Below are 19953 nucleotides of genomic sequence, written 5' to 3' on the forward strand. Positions count from 1 at the left end.
CGTTCCCCGCAGGATTGACAGTAACAGGACCAGAGAGATGCCTGAGCCCAGCCTCTGCCTCCAGGCTCTGCTCCCAGGCCGGGGTGGGGAGAGCGGGTGGGGGGCGAGGGAGTGCCGGATACTCATCCGCCAGCACCCAGACCCTTGTGGTAACATGCTATTAAGGAAAAACGCAGCGATTTTGAGGGTCCTAGAGGCCCCCTGTGAGGGTCTGGGGGAAAGGGGCGCCTCGTTTAGCCCCCTCCCACCCCGCACAGATCCTGTGACCCCCCCCCCCCCTTGCTGTTGTGAGCAGCCCCGCAGTGCTGCAGGTCACAAAGTGGCCACGTCAGCCTCATGGCCATCGTAATAACCTGGCCCCGGGGCGGCGGAAGGGGGCGAGCAGGCAGTTGCGGCTGGTGACCAGAGCCAGCCGCTGTCTTGCTTGGCGCGCTCCGTGGGTGCGTGGCGAGGTCGTGCGTGTCTAGGCTAGAGGCGAGGGCCGGCGGCCGCTGAGCTCGCGCAGAGGTGGAGGTAGCGCCTGGAAGAGACTTTGGTGGATTTGCTGGGCTGACTCCAGGCTTCCAGAGAGACCAGAAGGATGGGGAGCCGCGCTCCCCGGGCGCCCGGGCCAGCGCCCTTATGGCTGCTGCTGCTGCTCCTGCAGCTGCAGGTGTTGAGCGTGGGGGGCAGACCCCATCACGTTCGGAGCGGGAGGGGCGCGTGGCTCCAGAATTCAGGGGATTTGGGAACCTGCCAGCCCTCCTTGGATCTCTATTTCGTCCTGGACAAGTAAGTTGCTGGGGGCGCCTGGTGCACTGGGGGTGGGGGTGGGGGGCGGGGAGGGTTGTTGGAGCAGGTCCAGGCTCCACAGGGAGGTTCTGCCTGGGTCCAGGGCCTGGGGAGCCCCTGTTTTGTGGGCGCTGCGGGAGGCCCAGGGGTCAGTCGCAAGAGAGGTGGCACTGGGAATGCCTCGTTTCCCGAGGCAGAAGGATGCTCCAGGCTTTTGTGTCCAGATACTTTTCCTTTGGAGGTTTCTACTGAGAAATAGGCTAAGCTGCAAGGCAACCAAGTCGTTCATCTGGGGTCCTGAATGGCAATTCGGGAAGCAGAGAGTCAGGGAGCACCCCAAGTAGTGTTGTGTTGTGGCATTTCCAAGCAGGAGATTTCAAAGAAAAAGACGAGCACAAAAGTTGACTGTGGTTGGAGGATGTTCGGGTTTATGTTAGGAGTTAGCTGAGTTCTTTCATTGCACTTTGCTTTTTGGAGTGGGGATGCCCCTGAGGTTTTGAGGAGCCTGTGCCTGAGGCTTTGCAGACTCCAGCAGTTTGTGACACCTGAGACCTGCCTAAGAGTCACCTCCCGCGTGGCCTCCTGACTCCATTTGAAATCTCTTGGCTGTCAAACTCTGTTTTCTTTTAGTTCTTTATAAGGAAGGGAACATAAGCCACCACAATGTTTCTGAAGCTTCTGTCCCTCCTTTTAAGTGGACTTCAAGTGGGCTGATCTTTAGTCTAGAAGACTTCTTTCTCTACAGGGTCCCAAAGGAGCAGGTTCGTGGCTTTCTTTGGGTATTTTAAGTGTCGCTGGTGCTTGGAAAATCTTTGCTTTGCTTCTTCTGGTGGCTTTGCTTCCTTCTTCACAGTCACTTTCAGGAGCAGCTGGCGGGTCTGCTTGTGGCCTTGGCCCCTGGGCAGTGGCTCAGGTGCCTCCTGGCCCCTGTGAGGTTGTCCTTCCAAAGAAGGAAAGGGAGGTGCAGGGTCAGCCTTGGAGAGATTGTCTTGCTTCTACCTTCAGCTCCTCCTGTTGGGTTGACAGTGAACTTTGCATTCATTGAAGAGTAATGGAAGTGCAACCAATGGTAATTCTGCTGGAGCACTTTACGGTTTCACTGTGGTTGTCTTCTTTCATCCTCCAAACAGCCCTGGAATGGACAGGAGCAAAGGGGGGTGTCCATCCAATTCTGGGTGGGAGGGGTGAGGTCCTAGGGGTGAGTGAGGGACCCAGGGTCAAGTGATGGCAGCAGATCTTGGAAGAGAATCCCTTCCTCTGCCCAGTGGGGGGACTTCTGACATACCCTGGACAGGTCTCACCTGGTTGACGTCCCCTTGGAGAGTGGATCAGGGTTGGAGGACGGCTGGATCTGGAGGGGATGACAGCCTCTCTAGTTTAGTCTTTTTGGAAAGGGCAGTGAGGCCAGAGGGCCCCCTGCTGCTGGGCAGCCTTCCCACTGCTCTCCCAGCCTCTGCTGTTTGGCCCAGTGGGGGCACAGCCCAGCCAGGGTTGGAGGAGGAGCTCTGGCACAAGGGGTGTGTGAAATCACATTAACTGAGCACTTACTACATGATAAGCAACGTACTAGACACTTTAGTCCCTGACAACTGAGGGAGTGTGTTCAATTCCCTCTTTTAGGATGACGCAACTGAGGCTTGGATGGGCTAAGTGGGTTGGTCAAAGCCAGTTAAACCTAGTTTGCATTTATATTTCCCTACTGGCTAATGATGTAGAGGCTCTTTTCATATGCTTATTTTTCATTTGTGCATCTTCTTTGGTATGTTCAAGATTTTCCCTATTGTTTGACTGGTTTTTTATGCTTCTGTTGTTGCATTGTAAAAATTTCTGTACATTTTAGACATTAAACCCTTATTAGTCTATGATTTGCCACTATTCTCCCATTTTGTAAAATATTTTCAGTTTTTTTAATACTGCCTTAATGAATTAAAGTTTTAATTGTTCATGAAATGGAACTTACATATTGTTTCTTTTGTTGTTCATACTCTGGCATCATATCTATGGCTCCATAGCCAAATAGTGTATCATAAAGATTGCTTTCTTCAAAGAGCTTTGCATTTTTAGCCATTATAATTAGGACCTTCATCCAATTTGAGTCAATTTTTGTATATGATATGAGGTAGGAGTCTAGCCTCATTCCTTTGCAAGGGGATATCCAGGTTTTAATGATGCCATTTGTTAGAATCTAATCTTTCACATATGTGTGTTACTGACATTTTTGTACAAAATCAATTGTCCATATATGTTTGGGCTTATTTCTGTACTTTCAATTCTATTCCAATGGTCCAACTATGCATTATCTTTAGGCCACTTCCACACTGTTTTGATTACTGTAACTTTGTAGTGTATTTTGAAATTGGAAAATGGTACTCTTTCAACCTAATTCTTCTCTTTCAAAATTGTTTTGCTATCTGAGGCTCCTTGTGGTTCTATGTGAATTTGAGGATCAGCTTTTCCATTTCTGCAAAAATGGCTGCTGTAATTTGACAGTGATTGTGTTGGATCCATAGATCATATTGGGCAGAATTGACATTTTGGCAATATTAACTCTTTCAATCCATGGACATGGGCTTTGTCATGCCATACATTTATGCCTTCTTTGATATCTTTCAATGGTCTTTTGTAATTTTCACTATAAAAGTTTTTTACATCCTTGCTTAAATTTATTCCTAGATATATCATTCATTTATATGCTGTCATAACTGGAATTGTTTTCCTATTTTTGCGTTTAGATTGTGCATTGTTAGTATATAGAAGCATAACTGATTTTTAATGTGTTAAACTTGTACCCAGTTGCTTTGCTGAATTTGTTAATTCTAGTAGTTTTCTCATGGATTCCCTTGGCTTTTCTATTTAAAAGACAACATCATTTGCAAAATAGATCTACTTCTTGATTCCAATTTGGATACAGTTTATTTCTTCTTCCTTCTTAATTGTTCTGGCTAGCACTTCTAGTACAATATTGAATATTGAATAGCATGATTAAAATGGGCATCCTTATCTTGTTTCTGATCTTAAGGGGAAAGTTTTCAGTTTTCATCATTGAGCAAGATGTTATATGTGAGTTTTTCTTTTTTCTTTTTTGTCTTTATTTTCTTTAATGTTAAATTAACAAAATATGGGGCCCCATATACCCCCACCCCCTCACCCCACTCCTCCCCCCATAACAACAACCTCCTCCATCATCATGAGACATTCATTGCACTTGGTGAATACATCTCTGAACACCACTGCACCTCATGGTCAATGGTCCACACCATAGCCCACACTCTCCCACAGTCCACCCAGTGGGCCATGGGAGGACAAACAATGTCCGATAACTGTCCTTGCAGCACCACCCAGGACAACTCCAAGTACCAAAAACGCCCCCACATCACCTCTCTTTCTCCCATGCTCTACCCCCAGCAGCCACTTTCTCCACACCAATGCCACATTTTCTTCAATTACTAATCACAATAGTTCATGAATAGAATATCAGTAATTCCACTCTAATCCATACTCTATCCCTCCATCCTGTGGACCTTAGAATGGTTGTTTCCACTCCACATCTGTATCTAGAGGGGGCTTAGATTCCACATGCATGCTGGATGCAATCCTCCTGCTTTCAGTTGTAGGCACTCTTGGCTCCCTGGTGTGGTGGTTGACCTTCTTCACCTCCTTGTTGGCTGAGTGGGGTAAGTCCAATAAACCAGAGTGTAGGAGTTGCAAGTCTGTTGAGGCTCAGGGCCTGGCTATCACATGGTCAGTCCAGAGATTCAGGTCCCCTGAATCCCCAGCACCAACTACATTTCCGGTAAAAGTAACAGGAGAGACTTGTGGGCAAAGATCACATCTGAGTCCAGCTCCATCACACGGAAACATAAACTCCAAAGTAGGGCCAACTGACATGGCACTGAACTCCATCTGCCATGACCATAGAACCTGTGGGTGTCTGTAGCCCTCAGAAGAACCAGTACCTGGGATTGTATCTACTTTATCTGTCTCTGGGACTCTGCTCAGGTGTGCATAAGGGCAACCCCTCTGATAACCTCCTGGCTCTTTTTGGAGACCCATAGCCATATAAACTCATTTGTCCTTTCCATTTCTCCCTTTTATTCAGGTCAAAAAGCATTTTTAACTCCTGGTACTATATGTAGACTGAGATATTCTGCTGGTCTGAGTTGACCCTTTTATTTAAGGTCATTTTTAAGTAATTGACCTTTATCATAAAGAAAAATTTCCCTTCTAATCCTAGAATTCTAAGTGTTTTTATCAAGAAAGGATGCTGGGTTTTTTTCCAAGTGTGTTTTCTGCATCCATTTAGATGATCATGTGTTTTTGTTTCCTTCATTCTATTCGTGGATTGATTTTCATATATTGAACCAGTCTTGAACCAAGTGGTATATATACACCACTTGGTCATGGGTACAATCTTTTGTCACATGCTGTTGGATTCAGTTTGCTAGCATTTTGTTTAGGTTTTTGGCATCAGTATTCACAAGGGAACTTGCTCTGTAAATTTCTTCCCTTATCAGCCTTTGGTATCCAGGTAATGCTGGCCTTATAGAATGAATTATAAAGTGTTCCTTCTTCTTGAATGCTTTGGAAGGATCAGAGAAGGATTGGTGTTATTTTGTACTTGAAATATTGGTAGAATTAACTATTGAAACCATCTATTCCTGGACTTTTGGTGGATGGTTCTGTTTATTCAGTGTCTTTATTTGTTATAGATTTGTAGAGATTTTCTCTTTCTGCTTGAGTCAGTTTAGGTAGTTGATGTGTTTTTAAGACTTTTTCTAATTGACCGTGGCCCTCTAATTTGTTGATATAAAATGTTTAGAGTATTCTTTTCTAATTCTTTTTATTTCTATAAAGTCAGTAAAGACAGCACTATTTTATTTTGATTTTAGTTATTTGTATATTTTTTCTTTGACACTGTAGCTAAAATACAGTCCATTTTGTCAAATTATCATAAACCCAAGTTTATTTGTGTTGATTGCCTCAAATGGTTTTCCATTCTCCATTTCATTAATCTCTGGTCTAATATAGAAATTATTTCCTTCCTTCTGCTAACACTGAATTTATTTTGCTCTCACCGGTTCATCAGGATGTGAAGTTAAGTTATTGATTTGAGATTTTTCTCTTCTTTTTCATATAGGAATTCATAGCTATAAATTTTCTTTTCAGCACTGCATTCATTCTATCCCATGAATTTTGGTATGTTGGCTTTAAAAATTCTTTCTAAGTATTTTATTTATTTTTTCTTCCTTTTTAATTTTTAAAAAATGTTACATTAAAGGAATATGAGGTCCCCATATATCCCCTACCCCCCTCACCCCACTCCTCCCACATCAACAATCTCTTTCATCATCGTGGCACATTCATTGCATTTGGTGAATACATTTTGGAGCACTGCTGCACCACATGGATAATGGTTTACACTCTAGTTTACACTCTCCCCCAGTCCACCCCGTGGGCCATGGCAGGACATACAATGTACAGCATCTGTCCCTGCAGTTCCACCCAGGACAACTCCAAGTCCTGAAAATGCCCCCGCATCAGATCTCTTCTTAATTTCCTCTGTGGTTTCTTCTTCAACCCACTGGTTTTGAAGAGTTTGTAGTTTAATTTCCACATATTTATAATTTTTCCAGTGATCCTTCTGTTATTGATTTCTAGCTTCATTCCATTGTGCTCCAAGAAGTTACTTTGCATGATTTCCATTTTTTAAAATTTACAAGTCTTATGCCCTAACATATGGTCTTCCTATGGAATGATCCATGTGCACTTGAAGGATGTATGTGTTCTGTGTCGTTGGGTAAATTGCCCTATATATGTCTCTTAATTCTAGGTGGTTTATGGTGCTATTTCAATTTTCTATTTCTATGCTGATTTTCTTTCTCAATGTTTCATCTACTATGGAAAATGGTGTGTTGAAACTATTATTATAGAACTGTCTATTTCTCCTTTGAGCTCTTTCTACTTTTTCTTCATGTATTTGGGGCCCTGTTGTTATGTGCATATATGTTTTATAATTGTTATATCTTCTTTTTTAGTTGACTCTTTTATCAATATATAATAACCATCTTTGTTTCTTGTAAGAGTGTTTGCTTACCATATATTTTTTCTGATATGAAAGATATCAGATATCCATCTTAGCTCTCTTTGGGTTATAATTTGCTTGGGGCATTCTTTTTCATTTTTTCACTTTCAACCTATTTGTGTCTTTGGAATGAAAATGAGTCTCTTTTAAGTGCATATAGTTGGATCATGCTTCTTTATTCTTTCTGCCAATCTCTACCTTTTTATTTGAATGTTTAATTCATTTACAGTAATGTATTTATTTAAAAGGCAAGGCTTCTAACATTTTGCTACTTGCTTTTTGTATGTCTCATACATTTTTTATCCCTCCTTTGCTCCATTATTATCTACCTTTTTTGCTAAGGTGATCCTTTATCATGACCCATTTTGAATCACTTCTCATTTCCATTTGTGTAGATATTTTGGACATTTTTGTGATTAACATATGGATCACATTTGACATAATAGATCTATTATAGTTTATTTTCAATAGTTTACACATAATCTTTTCCTATTTCTCTCCTTCCCTATGTTACTTTTATTGAAAGGTACTTCTTTCCATGTGTGCTCTATAATGTATCATTATGGTTGGTTTTATGCATTTGAACTTTAAGCCAGATAATAAATAAAAGATGGATTTACAAATGACACATACAGTAATACTGACATTGACATTTAGCCATATATGTACTTAAACCACAGGTCTTTATTTTTCAGACAGCTTGGAGTTGATGTCTAGTGTTCTTTCCTTTCAATGTGAAGGAGTTCCTTTAACATTTTTATAAGGCATGTCTATTTGTAATGAACTTCCTCAGTTTGTGTTTATTTGGAAATATTACAGTTTCTCCCTCATATTTGAGGAGCACTTTTATAGATATATTATTTTCCTTTGACAGTCATTTATTTCTTTCAACTCTTTAAATATTTCATGCCATTGCCTTCTGTCTTCCATATATTTGAATTAACAACCAAATGTTAATCTTACTAAGCATCCCTTTTACAAGATATATCACTTCTTTCCTGCTGTTTTCAAGATTCTCTTTTTATCTCTGGGCTTTGCCATTTCCACTAAAATGTGTCTTAATGTAGATCTCTTTGAATTTATCTTGCATGAAGTTGATTGAGCTTTTTGAATTAGTTTATTTCTATCTTTCATCATATTTGTGACATTTTTGGCAATTATCTGTTTTAGCATTCTTTCTTCCCCTTCTTCTCTTCTACCTCTGGGATTCCTATGACATATGAATTGGAACACTTGATTTGGTCCTACCATTTCCTTATACTCTCTTCACTTTTTCATTCTTTTTTCTTTCTGCTTCTCAACTTGCATAATTTCAATGGTCTTATCTTCTGGTTTGCTGATCCTTTCTTCTTGTTTCAGTCTGTTCATGCTATTGAATTTTCCTCATGTTAGAATAATTTTAGTTCAAGAATTTCTATTTGATTCCTCTTTATAATTTCTGTCTCATGATTGAAATAATAATTTTGTTAATAAATTGTTTTCCTGGTTTCCTTTAGTTCATTTGTCCTGTTAAGAGAGTTGATCTATGATCTTTGATTAGTAATCCAAGTGACTGGGCTTCCTCTGTTAAAAGATTCTTTTGAATTCATTTTTCCTGCAATTGAATCATACTTTCCTCTCTCCTTACATTTTTGTAATTTTTGGTTGAGAATTGGACATTTTGAGTTTTGAGTATTGTGGTCACTCTGCAGGCTAGCTATTGCCTTCCTCAGTTTGCCAGATCAAGTAAAAGACAAAAAAGTGAGGGGGTAGAATAATAAGGAAAAAAACATACCCCCACCCCTTCCAAAAATGTCTGCCACCCCTTAATTCTCTAAGTAGATGCCAGTGGAAAGCTGGAAGCTATTGTTGCCAGGAAAGCCAAAATCAAGGGTTGTGTCTCTGCAGGTCCTTCATGACCCATCCACCAGAAAATACACACAAAAAGAGAAATGAAACTGTGTTAGTCAGGGTTCTCTAGAGAAACAAAACCAATAATAGATATTGGTCAATAGTATGCGATTTTATAAGAATCTCTTACATCACCGTGGGGTTGCACACCTCCAGGTTCCACAGGCAGGCTGCAAAGCATGGCTCTGATGAACGTCCAATGGAGGTCCTTGATGAGTTTCTGAGAGATGTTGGCTGTCCAAAGACGAGCTGGGAAATTCTCTCTGAGTGCTGAATCACTTCCCCTTTTAAGGCATTCAACTGATTGGATAAAGCGTCACTCATTGCTGACAGAAATCTCCCTGACTGATGTAGATGTAATCAGCTATCTATGCAGTAAAGTCAGTGGTGACTAAAGTCCATAAATGCCCTTCTACTACAGTTAGCTCAGTGCTTGCTTGACCAAACAACTGGGTACGATTACCTGGCTGAGTTGACACATTAGCCTAACCATCATAGATACCTACCAAATATAAAGATGCTTGGATCTTTACCTCCAGCAGATGCTGTTTGAGGCCAGAACGCCCTAATGATGAGTGGGCCCAGACTGAACTTAGCATGTGTGCTGGTGTCTCAGGATTTCCCAAACTGACCTTGACCTCCAGCCAGACTCTTGGAGGCTGATGTTTCCTCTGCCCACAGTGACTACAGCCAGCTACTCTTAGAATCTATGACATGTTTCCACAGCTGTGCCACCTCCACTGCCAGCACTGCAGTACCTCATGGTTTCTAGTCTTCATTACAAAACTGAATTCTTGGCAGTCTTTCCTTTCATCCTGAACTCCCCATGGTTGTTCTGAATGTCTGATCTGGTTTTGGGGTTACCCCCTAGTTAATTACACTCTCTTTTTCTAGCTCATTTTTTTTTTTAGGTGGAGGGAAGATTCTTTAATACTTCCTATTTTACCATTTTGCTCCTAATAGCTCTCATTTGGCTTCTTAAAAGAGGGGAGGAAGCACAGGTACCTCTAGGTATCCTTGGAGAGCAGGGGAGGGGGTGAGCAACTCAAGTTGCCTATGGTCCAGATCAGACCCTAGGATTAATGATGCTCTACATGGTCCCTTCCTCACACTCAGTCTATTTATTTGCTAGTCCACGATGCTACTGGATTATGAAAATGGAGTGTATGCTGAGCTTGCCAAAGAAATCGCCCTTGTATACACATTGCATATCCTCAAGCTGGCATGTGGCATGTGGCATGTGGCATGTGGCCAGACCACAGTGGACTTCTTAACCCCAGGGAACTAATGTGCCCTATTTCCTGAGCCTGGCGCGTATTCATGTGGGAGTTGGAGAAGATGATGGTGAGGATATAGGTTGGTGGAGAATATGGTAACTGGCCACATTCCAAACCCATATTGAAACCAGAGGCCATGAAATTTTTGACAGTTTGAGTGAGGAAGGTGAGTTGTGGCCTGGACTTGGGTAAGTGTAAGGAGGAAGTTAACTCCCCTGACTGAGTGTCTGACAACACTGTGGGTAAATGGCATTTCCCTTATTTTTTAGAGAATGAGAGGAGGAGGCTCATGGACTGAAAGTGGTCTGTTGACACTTCTAGAAGGAAGACATGGAGACAGAATAGAAACTCTGGAGTGTGCAACTCCAGGACCCAGTCCTAAACCAATGGCTGAGGTCCCTGGGAGTTGCTGATGTGGTCTTGGAGGCAAAAATAATCTTTTAGGGAAGTGGCTGTGGCTCAGTCAGTTGGGCTCCCATTTACCATATGGTGGTAGGCTTGTGAAGACAGGCTCGCCTGCATGCCGTGGAGAGCCAACCCAGCAAGGGGATGCAACTAAAAGGGAGACAAGTAAAATCTTAGAGGAGTGTGCAGCAAATGGACACAGAGAGCAGACAACACAAGCAAACCACAAAGGGGGGGGGCAATAAATAAAAATAAATATACAGACACACAGAAGAAAGCACAGTGAATGAACACAGAGAGCAGACAACAAGCAAGCTGCAAGGAGTGGGAGGAATTTAAAAAAAAATCTGTTAGCCATGTGGAGGCTCTCTGGTTATCATTGCCATTCAGGGACACCCAGAATTTGGGGACCAGGAGTTTACACTTGATGGACTTGGAAAATGTGGGTAAGCCCCTACTGTGTGCCCACTTCCTTGACCAGGGCACCTCTGACTTCTAGGGAAGAGACTCCATACTGAGGGTGAAGCCTGTGCAGAGGTCCAGGGAAAGCAGATGTCAGGTGGTCTAGGCAGGCCTGGAGCTCAAGGAAGTGGGGGGAGAAAGGAAGAGGGAGAGGAGAGGACAGGCCAGATGGCGGGGACCTGGGGCCATGAATAAGGTTTGCTCTTCATCTCAAGGGCATTTGGGGGTCATTGAAAGGAGGCCTTCATCAGAGGTGTGATGGGTCAGACTTGTGTTTTCAAAAGAGCCTTTGCGGGAAACGGACTTTGGCCCAGTGGTTAGGGCGTCCGTCTACCATATGGGAGGTCCGCGGTTCAAACCCCGGGCCTCCTTGACCCGTGTGGAGCTGGCCATGTGCAGTGCTGATGCGCGCAGGGAGTGCCGTGCCACGCAAGGGTGTCCCCCGCGTGGGGGAACCCCACGCGCAAGGAGTGCGCCCATGAGGAAAGCCGACCAGCGTGAAAAGAAAGTGCAGCCTGCCCAGGAATGGCGCTGCCCACACTTCCCATGCAGCTGACGACAACAGAAGCAGACAAAGAAACAAGACGCAGCAAACAGACACCAAGAACAGACAACCAGGGGAGGGGGGGGGAATTAAATAAATAAATAAATCTTTAAAAAAAAAAAAAGAGCCTTTGGCATCTGTGGAGAGAATGGATATGAAGGAGGAAGGACGGAATCAAGGACCGAAGTGCAAAGGAGAAGAGTTAGCCCAGACTTCTGCTTCCATGGCTCTGCCTCTGCAGTCATTTTTTCTTGATTTTGTCCCATCTCTGACCCTCTGTGCCAAGGCTGGCAGTGCCTGTACTCAAAAAGTTCTCAAAATTCTTGTCAGTTTTGCATGCAGTTCAAGAGTGCCCATGCTACCAGACAAAAGGATTTCCCACATATCCTTCCTGGATAAATGCATTTTCAAGCCTGACTTCCTCTGAGGGGGCTGGTTGGATCCATGAGTCATACACCTAATCTTTGCAAATTTCAGTTCAACCAAAGCCTCCTGTGGGACCGTGTTCTTGGGAGCTGCCTTTCTCATATCTCGGGGAGGGCCCTAATAGAGCTGTTTCCATGCCTAATCAGAATATGTTGTCTTGATCTGCTGAGAACTTTCCAAAGCATCAATAGCTCGTTCCTTTTAGACCTGTTTTCCCTCCCTCAATTTGCTAAAAATAGCAAGGAGATACCAGGCAGCATTTTCCACACTTACCTTGGAAATTTCCTAGCTAAACATCCAAGAGCTCACTTACAAGTGTTGTCTTCCATCCAGCTTAGGTACACAATTTCACCAAGTTCATTGCTACATAATAAGGATTGCCTTTCTTCCAGTTTCCAAGAACACATTCATCATTTCCTCCTAAGGCCTCACCAGAAGCACTTTTGATGTCCATATTTCTATGAACATGATGTTCATTGCAATACAAGTGTTCTCTAAGTTGATAGAAACTTTCTATACACCTTTCAATTATTTCTGAACCCTCGCCAGAAACGCTTGCCAATTTCTTTTTTTTATTAGAAAAGTTGTAGACTTACAGAAAAATCATGCAAGAAAAAGAATTCAAATATACCACCCTATTATTAATACCTTACATTAGTGTTTTACATTTGTTACAATTCATGAAAGGACATTTTTATAATTGTATTATTAACTGTAGTCCATAGTTTACAATGGTTCTCTGCCTGAGTTGTACAATCCTAAGTTTTCTTTAAAAATTTTAATCTAGTAACACATATACAACCTGACATTTCCCCTTTAACCACATTCACAATGTAATTCAGGGCTATGAATCAGTGTTGCTAATTACATTCACAATGCAGTGCAACCATCACCACCCTTCATTACCAAAACTTTAGGCTCAAACCAAATAGATACTGTATACAATTTACTTTTAATATACACTTTTCTTTTTTTTGTTTAATTCTTTTTTTTTCCAAATTCTACTCAATGTATTCATTTTTTAAAAAGATATTACATTAAAAAATATGAGGTCCCCATTTGCCCCCACTGCCCCCACCCCACCACTCGACCCCCAATAACACTCTCCCCCATAATCATGTCACATCCATTGCATCTGGTGAGTACATCTCCGGGCATCGCAGCACCCCATGTCCCGTGTTCCACACCATAGCCCACACTTTCCCTCGTTCCATCCAGTCGGCCATGGGAGGACATACAACATCCGGCAATTGTCCCTGGGGCACCACCCAGGACAACTCCAAGTCCCAAGAATGCATCCACATCTCTTCTCTTCCTCCCCTTCCTCACACCCAGCAGCCACCATGACCACTTTTTCCACATCAATGCCACATTTTCTCGATTATTAACCACAATAGTTCATGAATAGACTATCATTAAGTCCACTCTGATCCTTACTGTATTCCTCCTTCCTGTGGACCTTGGCATGGTTGTGTCCATTCCACATCTATGTCAGTTGTAGGTACTCTAGGCTCCGTGGTGTGGTGGTTGACATTCTTCAACTCCATGTTAGCTGAGTGGAGTAAGTCCAATAAATCAGAGTGTAGGAGCTGACGTCTGTTGAGGTCTGTGCCTGGCTATCATGTTGTCAATCCAGAGATTCAAATCCCCTAGATATATCTTAAACCCCAGTACCAACTACAATTCCAGTAAAGTAGCATGAAAGTCTTGTGAAAAGAGATCCCATCTGAGTCCAGCTCCATCACGCAGAAACACCAGCTCCACGGAAGGGTCAACTGGCATGGCAGTGAAACCCATCTGCCATGACCATAGAACCTGTGGGTCTCTTTAGCCCTCAAAAGGACCAATACCTGGGGTTGTATCGACTTTATCTGTCTTTGAGGCTCTGCTCAGGTGTGCATAAGGGCAATCCTTCTGACAAGCTCCAGACTCTTTTTTAGAGACTCATAGCCATATAAACTCACTTGTCCTTTCCATTTCCCCCTTAATTTAGGTGAAACAGCATTTTAAACTCCTGTTATTATATGTAGACAGGGATATTCTGCTGGTCCACATTGAACCTTTAATTCAAGGTCATTTTCTAGTTGTATCATCAACTGGTACTTGGTAGTGATCCCTCGGTGCCAGAGAGGCTCATCCCCAGGTGTCATGTCCCACGCTGGGGGGAATGCATTGCATTTACATGCTGAGTTTGGCTTCAAGACTGGCCACATTTGAGTAACATGAAGGCTGTCAGGAGGAAACTCCTAGGCACAGTGCTGCTCTAGGCCTTGTTCTTATTTCAGGCATATAGGCTCACAAGCATAGTCATTAGTATCAGGGGCTCACTGTTGGACCCTCATTCCTTCCTGGTCCTTACTGTTGCACATGGGGGACTGCTGCTGCTCCCCTAGGGACCACGAAAAAGCCCCCCCCAGCCAGTAACCCAGTATCCCCCAGGTGTTGTTTTTAATTGTTTCTACTATGAGTATATCCAAACATTACCATGCACCCTGGACATATGCCATGTATAACTCCCTGTCAGCCATATATCGCCTGTCAATAACATCCCATACCAGTATTCCTTCACTGCCATTGTTGAACCACTCTGTGATCCAAAACTTCCTGAAAAGTGAAGCCCAATATAATGTCAGGTTCCCTTTATAGTAAAATGGAATATAACGATGAGTTTAAAGGTTAGATATAGAATACGTATTGATTTGGAAAAATTCTACATCCTATCTTTTTCTTTTCTTTTTTCCTAATTATTGAGCTTCTCTTCACAAGAGCCTTAGATCACAGTAATTCATATATACAATATACAGTACTCCCACACATCCACCATAAAACCCTTTCCCTTCCACAGTGATAATCTTATAACATTCATATCATATTTACTTAAACTGATGTACAGACTCTGAGACAATAGCTTTCAAACAAGGTGACATCTGTGCTTACATTGTGGTCCATGCTTTAGGATATACAGTTTTCTAAATTTTTAGTTATCCTATGTTTTACATTATGGTTTATATTATTAGTCTGTCGTCCCCTATACATTTTTGGTGTAATATTACATGTTTTATATCCATCCCTGTGTACTCTCATGAAATTCCTCTCTTACCCTCACATTTACCTTGGTTCCATCCATTCAACATCGATTTTCCCCTCCCCTTGGGGCCCACAGCGACAGCCAATCTCCATTTCCCGAGGAGCCACGTCCAGAGATACTTGCAACAGTGTTCAGGGCCTGACTTTCTCAACTGCCCTAATGCCCTGGGAGCCACCCTTTCTCTCGAGAGATACAGTTCCCTCTATTTGATGGCATTGGTCCTCCTCAGGATGTGGGTCCACCCCCACTCTCACTACTTGGGTCTCTACCCAATGGTACAACCCACCCTGGCAAAATGAGCATTCAGACATTCCCCAGGAGTCCGTCCTGTGTCAGACCATCCCCTCCGAGCATCCTAAACAGGTAACCCTCCTAATTATATTTTGATATGGTTTTCTAAGCATTTTACTCTCAACCAACACCTGACACTCTCCTAGGTTCGTATGTTGCCCCTCCCTTCCCCCAATTTTTTGGGCAATATTACCCGTCTGCCCATCCCCAGCCCCCATCAAACCTGCAAAGCCCCACCCAAAGGCAACCCCTTGCCCCCATTTTATCTCTTCTTTGTGCTCATACTTACTGCCAGCTCATCATAGATTCCACCCCTGCAGACGTCGGCTCACATCCTTCCTCCACCCCCTGACTTCTTGTAAGCCTATCTTCCAGTCTCTAGCTCTCTGAGGCAGGTTGCTTATTTCATATCATTGAGGTCATGTAGTATTTGTCCTTCAATGCCTGGGTTGCTTCACTCAACATAAGGTTCTCAAGATTCATCCATGTTATCACGTGTGTTTGTAGTGTATTTGTTCTTACAGCTGCGTAGTATTCCATTGTGTGTATATACCACATTTTATTGATCCACTCATCTGTTGATGGGCATTTGGGTTGATTCCAACTTTTGGCGATAGTGAACAATGCTGCTATGAACATTGGTGTGCATATATTGGTTTATGTCCTTGTTTTCAGTTCTGCTGGGTATATACCCAGCAGTGGTATTGCTGGGTCCTATGGCAAATCTATGGTTAGTTTTTTGAGAAACCACCAGACTGTCCTCCAGAATGGTTGTATCCTTCTGCATTCCCACCAGCAGTGGATGAGTGTTCCCATTTCTTCACATCCTCTTCAGCATTTGTATTCTTCTGTTTTTTTTTTCATAGCTGCCAATCTTATGGGAGTAAGATGGTATCTCATTGTAGTTTTGATTTGCATTTCCCTGATAGCTAGAGATTTGGAACATTTTTTCATGTGCTTTTTAGCCATTTGTATTTCTTCTTTGGAGAAGTGTCTGTTTAAATCTTTTTCCCATTTTTTAAATGGGTTGTTTATCTTTTTGTTTAAAAGATATATGATTTCTTTATATATGCAAGTTATAAGTCTCTTATCAGATATATGGTTGCCAAATATTTTCTCCCATTGTGTGGGTTCCCTTTTTACTTTCTTGACAAACTCCTTTGAGGTGCAGAAGGCTTTAATTTTGAGGAAGTCCCATTTATCTATTTGTTCTTTTGCTGCTCGTGCTTTTGGTGTGATATTCATGAAGCCATTTCCTATTACAAGGTCCTGTAGATGTTTCCCTACACTGCTTTCCAAGGTCTTTATGGTCTTGGCTCTTATATTTAGGTCTTTGATCCATTTTGAATTGATCTTTGTATAAGATGTGAGATGGTAATCCTCTTTCATTCTTCTACATATGGATATCCAGTTCTCCAGGCACCATTTGTTGAATAGGCCATTCTCTCCCAGTTGAGAGGGCTTGGTGGCTTTATCGAATATTATATGCCTATATATATGAGATTCTATATCAGAACTTTCAATTCGATTCCATTGGTCTGTGTGTCTCTCCTTATGCCAATACCATGCTGTTTTCACTACTGTAGCTTTGTAGTATGTTTTGACGTCAGGTAGTGTGATTCCTCCAATTTCATTTTTCTTTTTCAAAATGTCTTTGGTTATTCGGGGCCTCTTTCCTTTCCAAATAAATTTCATAGTTAGTTTTTGTAGTTCCTTAAAGAAGGCTGTGTTGATTTTTATTGAGATTGCATTGAATGTGTAGATCAGTTTTGGTAGGATAGACATCTTAATAATATTTAGTCTTCCTATCTATGAACAAGGAATATTCTTCCATTTATTTAGGTCTTCTTTGATTTCCTTGAACAGTCTTGTATAGTTCTCAGTGTATAAGTTTTTTACATCTTTAGTTCAATTTATTCCTAAATATTTGATTTTTTTAATTTACTATTGTAAATGGCATTTGTTTCTTGATTTCCTCCTGAGCTTGCTCATTATTGGTGTAAGAAGTGCTACTGATTTTTGCACATTGATCTTATAACCTGCAACTTTACTAAATTCATTTATGAGTTCTAGAAGCTTTGTTGTAGATCTCTCAGGGTTTTCTATGTATAGGATCATGTCATCAGCAAATAATGAAATTTTGACTTCTTCCTTTCCAATTTGAATGCCTTTTATATCTGGTTCTTGCCTCAGTGCTCGAGCAAGTACTTCTAAGACAACATTAATTAGAAGAGGAGACAATGGGCATCCTTATCTTATTCCTGAGTTTAGAGGGAAGAATTTTAGGATTTCTCCATTGTAAACAATGTTGGCTGTAGGTTTTTCATATATACTCTTTATCATGTGCGGTCACCCCTTGGGCTGAAGCGTGGTTTGCTGGCCTGGCGGGGGAGCAGCTGCGGCAGGCCAAGCCTCTGCCCCCATAATAGGGTGGTTGGTCGGACTCACCGCCACGCCTGAAGGGAGCTCGGCATGGGCGCAGAGTGCCCTCGGGTCTCCCCTTCTCGGCAGCCATGCTTCCGTGGCTGCCCCTCCTCCCGGATGGCACCACACGATGCCTGTGGGGCGGCACCTTTCTTCTTCTTTCTCCCTGTGCAGGCACAGGGTGGAAAATTCCAGTCTGCCCTTTTCCCCTCCCCCGACAGCAGCAACAGCCAGGCGTGGGCGGAAAAATCCAGTCTGCCCTTTTCCCTCCCCCCGACAGCAGCAACAGCCAGGCATGGGCGGGAAACTCAAGTCTGCCCTCCACCCCAGCAACAGCAGCCACCAATCCCTAAACCCTGCCCCTTCCCCCAGCAACAGTGACAGCCAATCCCTAACCACCACCCCTCCCCCATCCAGTACCGCCCACTGACCTTTCACCGGCAACCAATCAGAACAGGGCATGGCTTAGACCAATCAGCCTTCCCCAGCCCCTATAAAACTGTTGCCTCTCCCTCAATAAAGTGGACCTGCATGTTTACCTCGTCTCCGCGGTAGTTCTTCTGCCGTGCGCCCTCCAGTCCTGAGAGCCCCCAACAAGGGCCTGGCCTCCCTTGTCCCCAGTTTGTCGCCTGCTTCTCTGGGCGACCCCTTCATCGCCGGCTTCGTCGGGCGACCCCGTCAGCCGAACCGCGCAACCCCTGAAGACCGACCCCTCGTCTGCTGCCGGACCGACCCCTCGTCCCAAGCGGGACCGATCCCTCGTCCCAAGCGGGACTGACCCCTCGTCCTGAGCTGGACCGACCCCTCGTCCACAGCCAGACCCCACCTCTACCGACCGAGGAAGCCGCCGCAGCTGGCGCCCAACGTGGGGCAGTGCAACCCCACCTCTACCGACCGAGCAAGCCACCGCAATCATGTTCAAAAAATTTCCTTGTATTCCGATCTTTTGGAGTGTTTTTATCAGGAAAGGGTGCTGTATTTTGTCAAATGCTTTTTCTGCATCTATAGATATGATCATGTGATTTTTTCCTTCAATCTCTTTATATGGTGTATTACATTGATTGATTTCCTTATGTTGAACCATCCTTGCTTACCTGGAATGAATCCCACTTGGTTGTGGTGTATAATTCTTTTAATGTGTTGTCAAATATGATTAACAAGTATTTTGTTAAGTATTTTTGTGTCTAGGTTCATTAGAGAAATTGGTCTGTAATTTTCCTTTCTTGTGGTGTCTTTGTTTGGCTTTGGTAATAGGGTAATGTTGGCATCATAGAAGGAGTTAGGCAATGTTCCTTCTGTTTCGATTTTTTGTAATAGTTTCAGCAGGATTGGTGTTAGTTCTTACCAAAATGTTTTGTAGAGTTCACCTATGAAGCCGTCTGGCCCTGGGCTCTTCTTAGTTGGGAGGTTTTTAATGACTGATTCTATCTCTTTACTTGTGATTGGTTTGTTGAGATCATCAATTTCTTCTTTCATCAATATGGGCTGCTTATATGTTTCTAGGAATTTGTCCATTCCCTCTGAATTGTCATTTTTGTTGGAATATAGTTTTTCAAAGTATCCTCTTATGATAGTCTTTATTTCTGTGAGGCCAGTGGTGATATCTCCTTTCTCATTTCTTATTTTGTATATTTGCATCTTCTCTCTTTTTTTCTTTGTTAGTCTCACTAAAGGTTTGTCAATTTTGTTCATCTTCTCAAAAAACCAGCTCTTGGTCTTGTGTATCTTTTCAAGTGCTTTATTTTCTATTTCACTTAGTTTTCCTCTTATCTTTGTTATTTCCTTCCTTCTTTCTGTTGGATTATTTTGTTTTTGTTTTTTTTGTAATTCCTCCAAATGTGCAGTTAGTTCTTCAATTTTTACTCTTTCTTCTTTTTTGATATATGAATTTATGGCTATAAATTTCCCTCTCAGTACTGCTTTTGCTGCATCCCATAAATTTTGGTATGTTGTGTTACCATTATCATTTGTTTCAAGGTAGTCATTGATTTCTTTTGAGATTTCCTCTTTGACCCACTGTTTTTTTGAAGAATGTGCTGTTTAATTTCCAAATCATGGTGTGAAATCTGGGCCTCTGACCCCTGCAAATTTCCAGCTTCACTCCACTGTGGTCAGAGATATTATTTTGTATGATTTTGATCTTTCTGAATTCATTAAGCCTTTCTTTGTGGCCTAGCATATGGTCTATCTTGGAGAATGATCCGTGTGTGCTAAAAAAAATGTATATCCTGCTGTGTGTGGCTGTTATGATCTATATATGTCTATTAGATCCAGCTCCTCTAATATACTGTTA

At 42.7% G+C, this 19953-nt stretch overlaps 1 protein-coding gene across 1 annotated transcript in view; it reads left to right on the plus strand.

Annotated features, from left to right (window-relative positions):
* Window positions 1-474: 474 nt before the first annotated feature.
* Window positions 475-19953, plus strand: part of LOC105745771 (anthrax toxin receptor 2-like) — a 68454-nt gene continuing 48975 nt past the window's right edge. Inside the window, exon 1 of the mRNA XM_058299528.1 lies at window positions 475-771. Within this exon, the coding sequence (XP_058155511.1) occupies window positions 581-771 (191 nt within the window). The 5' untranslated portion in view covers window positions 475-580. The remainder of the gene's footprint in view (window positions 772-19953) is intronic.

This window comes from Dasypus novemcinctus, chromosome 6 (assembly GCF_030445035.2).
Source record: "Dasypus novemcinctus isolate mDasNov1 chromosome 6, mDasNov1.1.hap2, whole genome shotgun sequence".
Taxonomy (NCBI): domain Eukaryota; kingdom Metazoa; phylum Chordata; class Mammalia; order Cingulata; family Dasypodidae; genus Dasypus; species Dasypus novemcinctus.